The sequence below is a fragment of the Dromiciops gliroides genome, chromosome 1, assembly GCF_019393635.1.
Source record: "Dromiciops gliroides isolate mDroGli1 chromosome 1, mDroGli1.pri, whole genome shotgun sequence".
Classification (NCBI taxonomy): domain Eukaryota; kingdom Metazoa; phylum Chordata; class Mammalia; order Microbiotheria; family Microbiotheriidae; genus Dromiciops; species Dromiciops gliroides.
Window position 1 is genome coordinate 73598260 of NC_057861.1, and position 12634 is coordinate 73610893.

The following is a 12634-nucleotide window of genomic DNA, read 5'->3' on the forward strand; positions in this document are numbered from 1 at the left end:
TTTACAATTTCAGATTTTTCTCCCTCCCCTCCCTCCCCTAGACAGCAGGTAATCTGATATAGGTTATATCTATATATCTGTATACATATACCTATAGATATAGATATATATCTATACACACACATATATATACACATAATAACATTAATCCTATTTCTGCATTAATCCTGTTATAAGAGAAAAATCAGAGCAGTGATGCAAAACCTCAAAATAGAAAAAAAACCAACAACACCCAAAGCAAAAGAAATAGTATGGTTCAATCAGCATCTATACTCCACAGTTCTTTTTTTTTTTCTTGGATTTGGAGATCCTCTTCTATCATCCCTGGAACTCTTCTGTGCCATTGCATTGGTGAGAAGAATATAGTCCATCACAGTAGGTCAACACTCAATGTTGATGATACTGTGTACAGTGTTCTTCTGGTTCTGCTCATCTCACTCATCATCAGCTCACGTAAGACCCTCCAGGTTTCTCTGAACTCTTCCTGCTCATCATTTCTTACAGCACAATAGTATTCCATTGTATTCATATACCACAACTTGTCCAGCCATTCCCCAATTGATGGGGACCCCCTCAACTTCCAATTCCTTGCTACCACGTAAAGAGCAGCTATAAATATTTTTGTACATGTGGGTCCCTTTCCCCCTTCCATGATCTCTTTGGGAAAAAGACCCAAAAGTGGTATTGCTGGGTCAATCTGTCCCCCATTCTTGTCCTGCCCTCTCCCATCTCTCTGTATTTGTTAACAGCAGCCCATATGCCTGGAATGGACTCTCCCACCCATACCCATACCATTTACCCCTGTTGAAGGAAATCCAGGTACACATGCCACCTCCTCCAAGAAGTCTTCTTGGTTGTTCCCTACTCCTGGCTGCAAGTGATCCCACTGTCCTCATCATCTTCCCCTATTTTATTTTATCTATCTCTGTTGATGGCACCATCATCCTGTTGATGGCACCATCCATTGGCCTGCAAACCTTTGAGTCATCTTTTTTCTCCACTTACTAGTATTTTATTGTTTCCCCAGTTAAATGTAAAGATAGTTTTCAACATTCATTTTTGTAAGATTTTGAATTCCAAATTTTTCTCCCTTTCTCCTTTCTTTTCCTCCTCCCCAAGACAGCAAGCAATCATGTTAAACATATTTCCACATTAGTTACGTTGTAAAAGAAGACTCAGAACAAAAGGGAAAAACCATACGAAAGAAAAAACAAAAACCAAGTGAAAATCCTATGCTTCCATCTGCATTCAGATAGAGAGGATTTTTCATCATGAGTCTTTCAGAATTGTCTGAGTCATCTTGGATTCTTCCCTTTCCTTCATTCCTCACATTCAACCTATTACCAAGACCTCAGATTTCCATCTCCTCTCTCTTGACCAGGATTCTCTCCTTTCCCCCAGCTTTTCACATTCCCCTTCTAACCTAGTTATCTGTGTACTTGTCTTCCCCCTCTGCCATTAGATTTTAAGTTCCTTGAGAGGAGAATCTGGGTCAAATCTGTCCTATTATTCCCAGGGCTGAACATAGGACCTTATTCACACTAAAGTCTTAGAAATATTTGTTGAATTGAATCCTTTACATAGTTCTAAAGTTTCCAAGGACTGAAACAGTGATAAAAGATAGCACTTCCCCACCAACCAGAAGGGCCACTCTTGCTTTTACCTGCAGAAATAAACAAATAGAAAGATGGCCAAAGGAATCAGGTGGTTGTGATGAGGAAAGACTTCCTTAAAGATATGAGGTATGGGGGCAGCTAGGTGGTGAAGTGGTTAAAGCACCGGCCCTGGATTCAAGAGTACCTGAGTTCAAATCTGGCCTCAGACACTTAACACTTACTAGCTGTGTGACCCTGGGCAAGTCACTTAACCCTCATTGCCCCACCAAAACAAACAAACAAACAAAGATATGAGGTATGCCCTGCAACTGGGATGGGCCAAACCAAGACCGTGGTTAGTTACAGCAGGGATAATGAGAATGCTAAGAGGAAGACAAACTGTAGTTCTTAGGTTTGCCCAATAACTATACAATAACCCTTTTAGTAACTACTGGCCTCTCCAGGGTCTGATAGATTCCAGGTAACCACTTGACCTCTGGGCAAGCAGTGCTTGATGGTTACCAGTGGCCACTCAGATAGTGACCAGTGGTCCCATCCAAATGACTTTACCTCAAGCAAACCTTGCTTCCTGGTCATCAATGGCCTCCCCCAGTAATTAGTGTCTTGGGTGACAAGGCTTGCTGGTTTACCTGAGGCCTTCCCTATGACCAGTGTTTGGGGGCAGGGGGAGGGGCAGTGGATACCTCAGTGACTCCAGTTGACCAGTGGTTACCCCTCCAGGTATGGTACATGGATGGCTACTACAAGGGACGGCGGGTGCTTGAATTCCGCACTTTGGGTGACTTTGTGAAGGGGCAGAACTTCATTCAGCATCTATTGCCACAGCCATGGGCAGGCACAGGCCATGTGGTCTACAATGGCTCACTCTTCTACAACAAGTACCAGAGCAACGTGGTGGTGAAATATCATTTCCGGTCACGCTCAGTGCTGGTCCAGCGCAGTCTGCCTGGGGCTGGCTACAACAATACCTTCCCCTACTCCTGGGGTGGCTTCTCTGACATGGACCTCATGGTGGATGAGAGTGGCCTGTGGGCTGTCTACACCACCAACCAGAATGCGGGCAACATCGTGGTGAGCCGGCTGGACCCCCACACCCTCGAGGTCATGCGGTCATGGGACACAGGTTACCCCAAGCGCAGTGCAGGTGAGGCCTTCATGATCTGTGGCGTTCTCTATGTGACCAACTCACACCTGGCTGGGGCCAAGGTCTACTTCGCTTACTTCACCAACACATCAAGCTATGAGTACACGGACGTACCCTTCCACAACCAGTACTCCCACATCTCCATGCTGGACTATAACCCTCGTGAACGTGCCCTCTACACCTGGAACAATGGCCACCAAGTGCTCTATAATGTCACTCTCTTCCATGTCATCAGCACAGCTGGAGGCCCCTAGGACCCAGCCTAGGGGGGTGCCTGTAGGGGGAGGGGAGCCTCTCTCTGTCGCTGTCTTCCTATTTTGATCTGTCTCTCTTTTTCTCTCAATCTGTCTATCTCTGTGTCTCTATTTCAGTCTCTCTTTTGGTCTGCCTGTTTCTCTTTCAATCTCTTTCTAAATGTCTGTGTCTCTCCCTGTCTCTCTATAGCGCTGTCTCTGTTTCTTTCTTGGTAATTCTGGGTGCCTCTCTTGCTCTCTCTATATCTATGCAAGGATCTATGGATTTAGATATAGATTAGGGCCTCTGTCTCTCTCTGTCTCTGTCTCCATCTCCCCACCATCCCCTGTCCCATCCTGCCTAGGGAATCTGCCTAGGAATTGACTGCATGAATCGACTTCTTTTTTTATTTATTGCTTTTCTTTCTGGCTCAATAAACAGGAACTTTGACATTTTCTGGGTTTGAAGCTTTTTGTGTCCATGTGAGGGGTCTGCCTGAATCTTCTTATAGAAGAATGGAGTGCAGAGCCTGTTCCTGGGAGGTGACTTTGCTCTCCATTCCCTACCACGATTGGGGTGGGGTGGGGAATTACACAAGGCTGGGCTAGGGTTGGGGGACAGATGGATGGATAGGATCTGTGCACCAGAACTAGCCTAGACCCACCCTGGAGCTCAGGGCTGTTGGGCTGATTCTTTATCGTGTTTGCATCTAACAGAAGGAAGGGAGGGGAACTTCCCATACCTCCCACTGAACACAGCCAAACGCATGGAAACTTTTGTGTCCCCTGTGTGATACTTCCTGCAAGTGAAGAAAGCCACTGTCTGGAAACTGTATGTCCACAGATCTAAGCTAAAGGGAAAATGAGATCCATTGAAACATTCCTGAAACCCCATCATGGCTCACACTGACCATGAGACCTCTCTGCCTGTGCTGTCCACACTGACCCTCACTAGCCCTCTCACCACAGGCCTGCTCAGGTTCTCACTGCCCCCAGAAGTCTGTAGTCTAAAAGTTCAAAGTATGAACTTTCTGGGGGGGAAGGCTTTATCATGGGACAGAGGGGACTGTGTATTTGGAGAGAAATAGATACTACCTTCCTCATCACAAAGAGAAAAAAGAAACGAAAGGGTGGCCCCCAAAACCCCAACAACCACCACCACCCAAGGATTGGGTCAGAGAGACACCCACATTCACACACTCCTTTCCGTGCCTCATTGTGAGGTTTCTCAGATGGAGTGGAAGAGGAGCAGGGGGAAATGAGACTGGCAAAGGATATTGGGGACAGACGCGAAGGGCTGAGGAGTCTGGACTTCATCCTGTCTGCAGTGAGGGGAAATTCTGGAACAGAGCGAAGAGAAGGGGACAACTGAAAGAAGACCTTGTAGGGTAAAATCAACAAAATTCAAAGGCTATTTGGATGTGTGAGGGGAGATAGGCAGGAGTCAGGATTCAGGTGCCACTAGCAAAGAAAGGCCAGTCATTGGGAGTATGAAAAGACTGAATGAAAAGAAGTTGTCTAAGAGTTTCTTCCACTGGAGATCTTCAGATAAAGACATGATGACCACTTGCCAAGAAGGGAGAGAGGGAGGGAAGGAGGAAAAGAAGGAAGGAAAGGAAGGAAGGGAAGGAGGGAGGAATTTTATTAAACTCTGCCAGGCAGATGCGAAGGATGATCCCTGCCCTCAAGGAATTTACCTTTTATTAGGAGGAGATAACACATACCTGTGAAAGTATTATCTAGGGAAGAGAGTATCTGAAGATTCAGGGATTGTGAGGTGACTTAATCCACAGGGCAGTCAATTGACACAGCCTTTCCAGAAATACTATTAATTTAGTAATATTAATTTGATTACTGAGCCCTGAGCAAGAGGTGGAAAGAAGGAAGGTATTGTTTGTCCTTTGTTTTCTAAGAGAACCAATGACAGCGCAACTAGGTGATGTCTTGACATGAGTGTGAATTGAATTTATGTGAGGCAGAGTTGCACAAAGTCATCAGTCTCACTCCCTGAGTCTCTGAAGACCAGTGGCAGGACAAAAGTCAAGATGGCTGTTGATGGCCAGGGATGCAGCGGATAACCTTGGTGTCTTCCATGTCTGACCAAGCGCTAAGCGCTCCACAGCACTGGTTTTGGCTGCTTTCGTAGCCAATTGAAGAAATTGTTCTCATCTACCCATTCTGCTGGGAAAGTCTTCACATGCTTGGGATAGACACCCCTAACTCACTGAAAGGTTTGAGACCCCTTGGTTACCTTCAACCTAGTTTAGCTGGGGTGCTGAGAAGGTTTAATGGAGTGTTGAGAAGGTTTAATGGAGTGTAGCTGCTTCACATGCTGCAGCTACTTGTAGCCAGAGGTGAGAGCTGGGTGAATCAGGTGACCACCAAGGCTGGATGAGCAGCCCTGAAAAGGGCTCGGCAAACCCTCACGTGAGAGGTTCTGGCCCTTCTGAACACCAAAACTACCCAAGGGAGAAGGGAGTTGCCCCATGTCACGACAGATGACAGTATACCCAAGGTAGAGAGCTGGATGGAATGTGAAGCAGATTCTTTCTCAGGTATGGATTGAACTAGATGGCTTCCGGGTACTTTCCAACTCTGAAAAGGGTTGAATGTCCTAGCAGGTGGCCAGACCCCTTGGTTCTCCCAGCTCTTCTCCACCCCCCAAAGGCCCTGCAACGTGATCACAGTCATAAAGGAAGGGCATGTAATTTGAGAGCCAGGAAGGCAGAAGCTATTGCGAGTGGCCACAAGAACACCAGAGTCTCTTAGCCTCTGTACTCAGAGGAAGCTCATAAAAGCAGAGACAGCCCAGGTTTGGGGACTGATACTTCTAAACTGGTTCTTGTACTGCCGAGTTGATTGCATTGACAATCGAGCAAGCATGAAAACCAAATGGGACCTCTCTGTGACTTAGCGCTGCAGTCCGGGGAAGTCTGCTTCCCTAAGTGGCTTTCCCTGTATGGGTGTATCTATTCCCCTGTACTATATTGTCCTCAGGGAGTAGGTTGAACTCTTGAAACACAAGGTATACTAAGTTTGTCAGGTCATGGGTTTGCCCCAGGGGTTATGGGATCTTGATTTTCAACCCTATCTTGGCACTGCTTTGGACTCTTCACTCCAGCCCACCTGAGCCTCCTTACTCTGAAGCCTTGAAGGCCCTGAGTCAGACCAGAATTTAGAGGTCCAGGATTTAGCTCCCCCTTTCCCAGATCATCCACTGCCAACTCCCCCATCCCCCCCACCAGTGTACTCTATGAATTACCAAGGGTAGCAGGAACACGGAGAGGCTCAAGCTGGGAACTGAGCTGGTTGGCTTTTCAGAGAGGGGAACCCCAGGCTCTCCAATTCTAATTAATGTTTCTGATGATGAATCCTCTTTCTGCTCCAAGATCTCCATGAGCACTGAGACAGCAGTAGTATTTTGAAATGGAATATATGAATAATAAATGTTCCTTCCCAATAAACTCATTTAAAACTTAGGATAATTTTTTTAATTTTTGAAAGTTTTTAAAAATTTAAACAAAAAAATTTAAGATAACAAGTTACCTTAGTGGAAACTGGAAGACCACTTATTGAGGATGTTCTGAGAGGATGTCTGTCTTCCCACCTTCCCTCAACAGGCAGATATTTATGAATCAGGTCCAAATACATCCCTAAAAAAAGGGCTGTAACTGTGCTCTGAGAAGATTTCAATTGTTTCCAATTCTTGTTATTGTTATTTTTAGTAATAATACTTGAATGAGGGGGCAGTTAGGTGGCACAGTGGATAAAGCACCAGCCCTGGATTCAGGAGGGCCTGAGTTCAAATCTAGCCTCAGACATTTGGCACTTACTAGCTGTGTGACCCTGGGCAAGTCACTTAACCCTCATTGCCCCACAAAAAATAATAGCAATGATGATGGTGGTGATGATGATACCTGAATGGATGAATTTTAAAAGTGTTTATTAAGCACCTAGATTTATTAAGCACAATTGGATTGTGAGCTCCTTGAGGGTCATTTGTCTTATTTTGTATTCCCCAGCACTGGCACATAGAAGGTGCTTAATAAGTGTTTATTGATTGACTTACCAAGTGCCAAGGAATGTACTAAGTAAGTCCTGGGGATATAAATATACAATTAAAAGCAATCTCTTAGCTCATAGAGTTTGCATCCTAATAAGGGAAGACAACATATAAAGAGGAATAAACAGGGTGTCCAGTAGACATCGTAGACTAAACATATCCAAAACAGAATTCATGATCTTTCCCCCTACGTGCTCCTCCCCTCCTACCTTCCCTATTACTGAAGAGAGTAACACCATGTTTCCAACCTGTTAGTTTCTCAACCTAGGAGTCATCCTCAATGCCTCACTCTCCCTCACATAGCCCCTCCCCATATCTAAGCTGTTGCCAAGGCCTACTGACTTCACCTCTACAACATCTCTCCTATATATCTCCCTTCTCTCCTCTGACACTGCTACCCGCCTGGTGCAGGCCCACATCAACTCATGCCTAAATTATCACAATGGCCTGCTGGTGGGTTTGTCTACCTCAAGTCTCTCTCCACTTCAATCCATCTTCCACTTGGTCACCAAAGTGGTTTTCCTAAATCACAGGTCTGACCATGTCACTCTCCTCCTTGATAAATTTCAGTGGCTTCCTATCGATTCCCGGATCAAATACAAAATGTTCTGTTTAATATTCAAAGCCCTTTGTAATCTAGTCCCCTACTCTCTTTCTAGTCTTTTTACACACCTTATTTGCCCCCATGTACTCTTTGACCCAGTGACATGGACTTCCTGCCTTTCCCAAAAATAAGAAATTTCATCTCTCTGCTCTGTGCATTTTCCTTAGCTGTCTCCCATGCCTGGAATGCTCTCCCTCCTTATTTCCACCTAAGTCACAACTAAAATCCCATTGTTTACAGAAAGCCTTTCCTAACCCCTCTTAATTCTAGTGCCAGGGGCAGCTAGGTGGTGCAGTGGATAAAACACCCACCCTAGATTCGGGAGGACCTGAGTTCAAATCCAGCCTCAGACACTTAACACTTACTAGCTCTGTGACCCTGGGCAAGTAACTTAACCCTCATTGCCCCACACACACACAAAAAAAAAAATTCGAGTGCCTTCGCTCTATTATTTCCTATTTATCCTATAGATAGCTTTCATAGCATAAATTTGTTTGCCTGTTGTCTTCCCCCATTAGATTGTGAGCTCCTTGAGGACAGACTATCTTTTGCCTCCTTTTATATTCCTAGTGCTTTAACACAGTGCCTGGCATCTAGTAGGTACTTTAAAAATGTTGATTGATGGATTGATTTTTTTTGGGGGGGAGGGGAAGTCTTATAGTTAATGAGTAGAGCCAAAGGAAAGGAGAATGACACACCCTTTCCTGTGTTCAGTCATTATTTTAGTCATGTTTGCCCCTTCGTGACCCCAGATGGGGTTTTCTTGGCAAAGATACTGGAGTGGTTTTGCCATTTCCTTCTCCAGCTCATTTTTTTTTTTTTAGTGAGGCAATTGGGATTAAGTGACTTGCCCAGGGTCACATAGCTAGTAAGTGTTAAGTGTCTGAGGCCAGATTTGAACTCAGGTCCTCCTGACTCCAGGGCCAGTGCTTTAACCACTGCGCCACCTAGTTGCCCCTCTTCAGCTCATTTTACAGATGAGGAAACTGAGGCAAACAGGGTTAAGGGACTTGCCCAGGGTCACCCAACTAGGAAGTACCTGAGGCCAGATTTTAATTCAGGAAGATGAGTCTTCCTGACTGCAGGCCTGGGGCTCTATCCACTGTACCACCATGCTCTTAAATACATAAAATAAAATACATAGGATTAAAAAAAAACAGAATCATTTTAAACTACAGCTATCAAAATATTTTTTTAAGTTCATAGACCCCTCCCTGTTCTGGTTCTGGACATTGTATGAATATCATGGAGCACACCCACTATCCATTGGTTATCCTTTGCTCTCTCTATAAAACATACACATACAGAACACTTAAAGGTATACAAAGCAATTCCCTCCTAATACTATTAGACTACTGAGTACTCTTGAAACTCTGGGGCACTGTGAATAGAGTGCCAGGCCTGGGGTCAGGAAGATCCCAGTTCCTGAACAAGTATTCAGTGTAGCACATGCAAATTGATTATAGGACAGTCTTTATTTTGCCTCACAAATGAATGCAGAAGGGACAGCTAGGTGGTGCAGTGGATAGAGCACCAGCCCTGGATTCAGGAGGACCTGAGTTCAAATCTGACCTCAGACCCTTGACACTTACTAGCTGTGTGACCCTGGGCAAGTCACTTAACCCCAATTGCCTCACCAAAAAAATAAATAAATAAATGTAGAAAATGCAAAGGGCTCACAGATGATTACTACTACTACTACTACTACTACTACTACTACTACTACTAGCATATATATATATGGTGCTTTCAGGTTTGTAAAATGCTTTACAAATATGATCTCATTTTATCTTCACAACAACCATGAGAGGGAGGTACTATTGTTATTCCCATTTTGCAAATGAGGAAAATGAGGCAGACAGAAGTTCAATGACCTACCCAGGGTCACATAACCAGTAAATGTCTGAAGTTAGATATTAACTCGGGTCTTCCTGACTCCATAAACAGGAAGAAAAGTCTATCAAGGTTGCTCATAGAACTAGCGACTGCTATCATATCAAACAGTCCTTTGACATCCCAGCGAATCCCCCTTTCCCATAAGGTTCTACACGGTCTTCAGTTCTTCCTCTTTCCCTTCTTCCAAAAGATCCATGGCTCCTCCACACGGTTTAAACTTTCCCCAGAAGGAAAACAAACTTTGGGAACTTGTGAACAAGCAATCCTCTCCCCATCAAGTCACTCTTTTGGGGGGGGAGGCGGAGCAATGAGGGTTAAGTGACTTGCCCAGGGTCACACAGCTAGTAAGTGTCAAGCGTCTGAGGCCAAATTTGAACTCGGGTCCTCTTGAATCCAGGGCCTGTGCTTTATCCACTGCGCCACCTAGCTGCCCCCTCCTCTCCCTATCAAAACAGCACTCACAGCAAAAGGAAGTTCAGTTGTTTTCCCCACCCTTGTGCCCAGGATGTGGCTTTGATTCCTCAGCTTCAGGAGCCACATCAGTAGTCCTCTTCCTTCTACCAGAAGCATGCCAGTGAGGAACTCTCCAGACACAAAGCCAATGCCTAAACACTCAACCCGGGGAGTTCTGGAACTTGGGAATCCTGAACTTGTAATTAGCCCTAAATTCCCCTCCAAGGCTAGGACTCTTCTTTCAGGCGGAGTGAGTGAGCACATGTTTGATCTTGCTATGTGCTTTTGCAGGATTTTTCTTAGTGCCTTGTCTGCTAACATAGCCTGAGCCAAAAAAGTCCACTCCCTCTTAGCATAACTCCTCTCAGGACCATGCAGGCACATACAACACTGCCATGCACTTCTGTAGGAACTCTAGGTATGTTCTGGCTGCTGCCATCTTTGGGGCTGGCAAGGTCCACTCTTGGGTCTCTAGTTTCTGGCCTGGTCTCCGAAAGCTGAGGGTAAATGAATGTTACTTCCATGTGCTGCTGTCCCAGGGCAACCCTTCCCTGTTTCTGGTGTTAGGAAGAACAGTTAGTTGGGTAATACCATGGATAGAGTGCCAGGCCTGGAATCAGGAAGACTCATGTCCTGAATTCAAATCTAGCCTCAGATACATAGTAGCTATGTGACCCTGGGCAAATCATTTAACCCTGTTTGCCTCAGTTTCCTCATCTGCAAAATAAGCAGGAGAAGGAAATGGCAAACCATTCCAGTATCTTTTCCAACAAAACCCCAAATAGGGTCATGGAGAGTCAGATAAGACTGCAACAACTGAACAAGGGTTGGAAAACTGGCTTCCCTCTCCCCATCCCCAGAACCATGCCTGCTGGTCTGCCTTCTAAATAGGGAAAGGCAAAAAGGAAGAGGGACAGAGAAAAGACAAAGACAAGACAGAGAGAGAGAGAGCCAGAGAAACAAAGAGCCAGATACAAAGAGAAGGACAGAACTGTTAGTTCAGCTTTATAAGACCATGAAGAAGGGCAGGAGTCTATTCTAAGTTCCAGTAACCAATCATCAGGAGTTCTCAGTGTCATCTCAGCAAGGCCTCCGTGAATATGTCCACACTGTCCCTGGGAACATACTTCTCAGATACCTCCAGACAAACTTATGCCTTGTGATATGATCAAGTTGATTAGAGAACTCTTCAGAGTAATTTGAGATCTAATCCTCTCAATAAGTACCTTAGTAATCTTATCATCCCCATTTTGTGTGTATGCATGCCTGCATAAATCTGTGATTTCTTCATTCTAGGAAAGTTAGATGAGAGTTGCATGCTCAGGAGGAAAAATCCCTCTACCAATGTAGATAGTCTGCAATTCATAGTCTTAGAAAGTTGCCTATGGTCTTGGGAGGATGTGAATTTTCTAGGGTCACACAAGGCAGTATGTGTCAGAAATCTTCCTGACTCAGAGGTCAGCTTTCTATCACATTGTCTCAGCTACCCATTTTACTGCTAAGAAAACTGAGACTGATGAAAGGTCAAATAGTTACTCCGGTAATGTCTGAGTCAGGAATGGAACCCAGCTTCTTTTGACTCCTAGCCCAACCTTCTTCTCACTATTCAACATTGTTTCTCCAGGACAATAAAAAACTGAAACATATCCAGATAAGAAAACTGGAGTCCAGAACATAGTAAGGTTAGTTAAAAGAACAAGATGGGGCAGCTAGGTGGTGCAGTGGATAGAGCAATGGCCCTGGATTCAGGAGGACCTAAGTTCAAATCTGGCCTCAGACCCATGACACTTACTAGCTGTGTGGCCCTGGGCAAGTCACTTAACCCCAATTGCCTCACTAAAAAAAAAATAAAATAAAATAAAAAAGAACAAGAGAAGTTTAGCCTGGAAAAGAGAGACACTTAAAAAGGCTGCAGGCTGCTAGGTGGCACCATAGTGCACAGAATTCTAGGCCTGAAGTTAGGAAGCCTCATTTTCTTGAGTTCAAATCTGACCTCAGACACTGTAACTGTGTGCCTTTGGGCAAGTCACTTAACCCGTTTGCCTTAATTTCTTCAGCTGTAAAATGAGCTGGAGAAGGAAATGGCAAATCACTCTAGTATGAAGAATTGGATGCAACTGTAATGACTCAGTAACAACAACAAAGGATACAGTGGGTCTCTTCAACTCATTACCTTTTCCCACTGCTTTTAGGATAAAATAAAATCTACTCTGTGGCATTAAAAGGCTTTCCTAACCTTGCTTTAGTCCAGCTTTTCTAACTGATTATATGTTATTCTCCTGTTGTAGCCTAACTAGGATACTTAGATTTTCCTCTACAAGACATCCCATGCCCTTCGCATAGGCAGTCACCCATACCTGGAATTCTCTCCCTTGCTACCTTTACCCTTTGGAATCTCTTCCCTTGTTCCCCTCGAGGCTTAGTTCAAATTCTATCTCCCACATAAAGGATTTCCTGATCACCCTTCCTGGTAGTACCTTGACAAATCACTGTATATGCATTCTGTTTAAATTCTATATCTACCTATCTGTATGTATGATATAACCATCAGTAGACTGTAAACTCTGAGAGGACAGGGATAGTCTCGCTTTGCATTTGTATTCCCAGTATTTTGTATAGCTTTGG

General features: G+C 44.6%; 1 protein-coding gene across 4 annotated transcripts in view; it reads left to right on the plus strand.

The window, feature by feature from the left end:
- The window catches only part of OLFM2 (olfactomedin 2), a 61168-nt gene extending 57717 nt beyond the window's left edge, over nt 1-3451 (plus strand). For all 4 annotated transcript variants that reach the window (XM_043979808.1, XM_043979807.1, XM_043979810.1 and 1 more), the window contains exon 6: nt 2337-3451. In XM_043979808.1, coding sequence (XP_043835743.1) covers nt 2337-3014 — 678 coding nt within the window. In that variant the 3' untranslated portion in view covers nt 3015-3451. The remainder of the gene's footprint in view (nt 1-2336) is intronic.
- Nucleotides 3452-12634: the final 9183 nt, after the last annotated feature.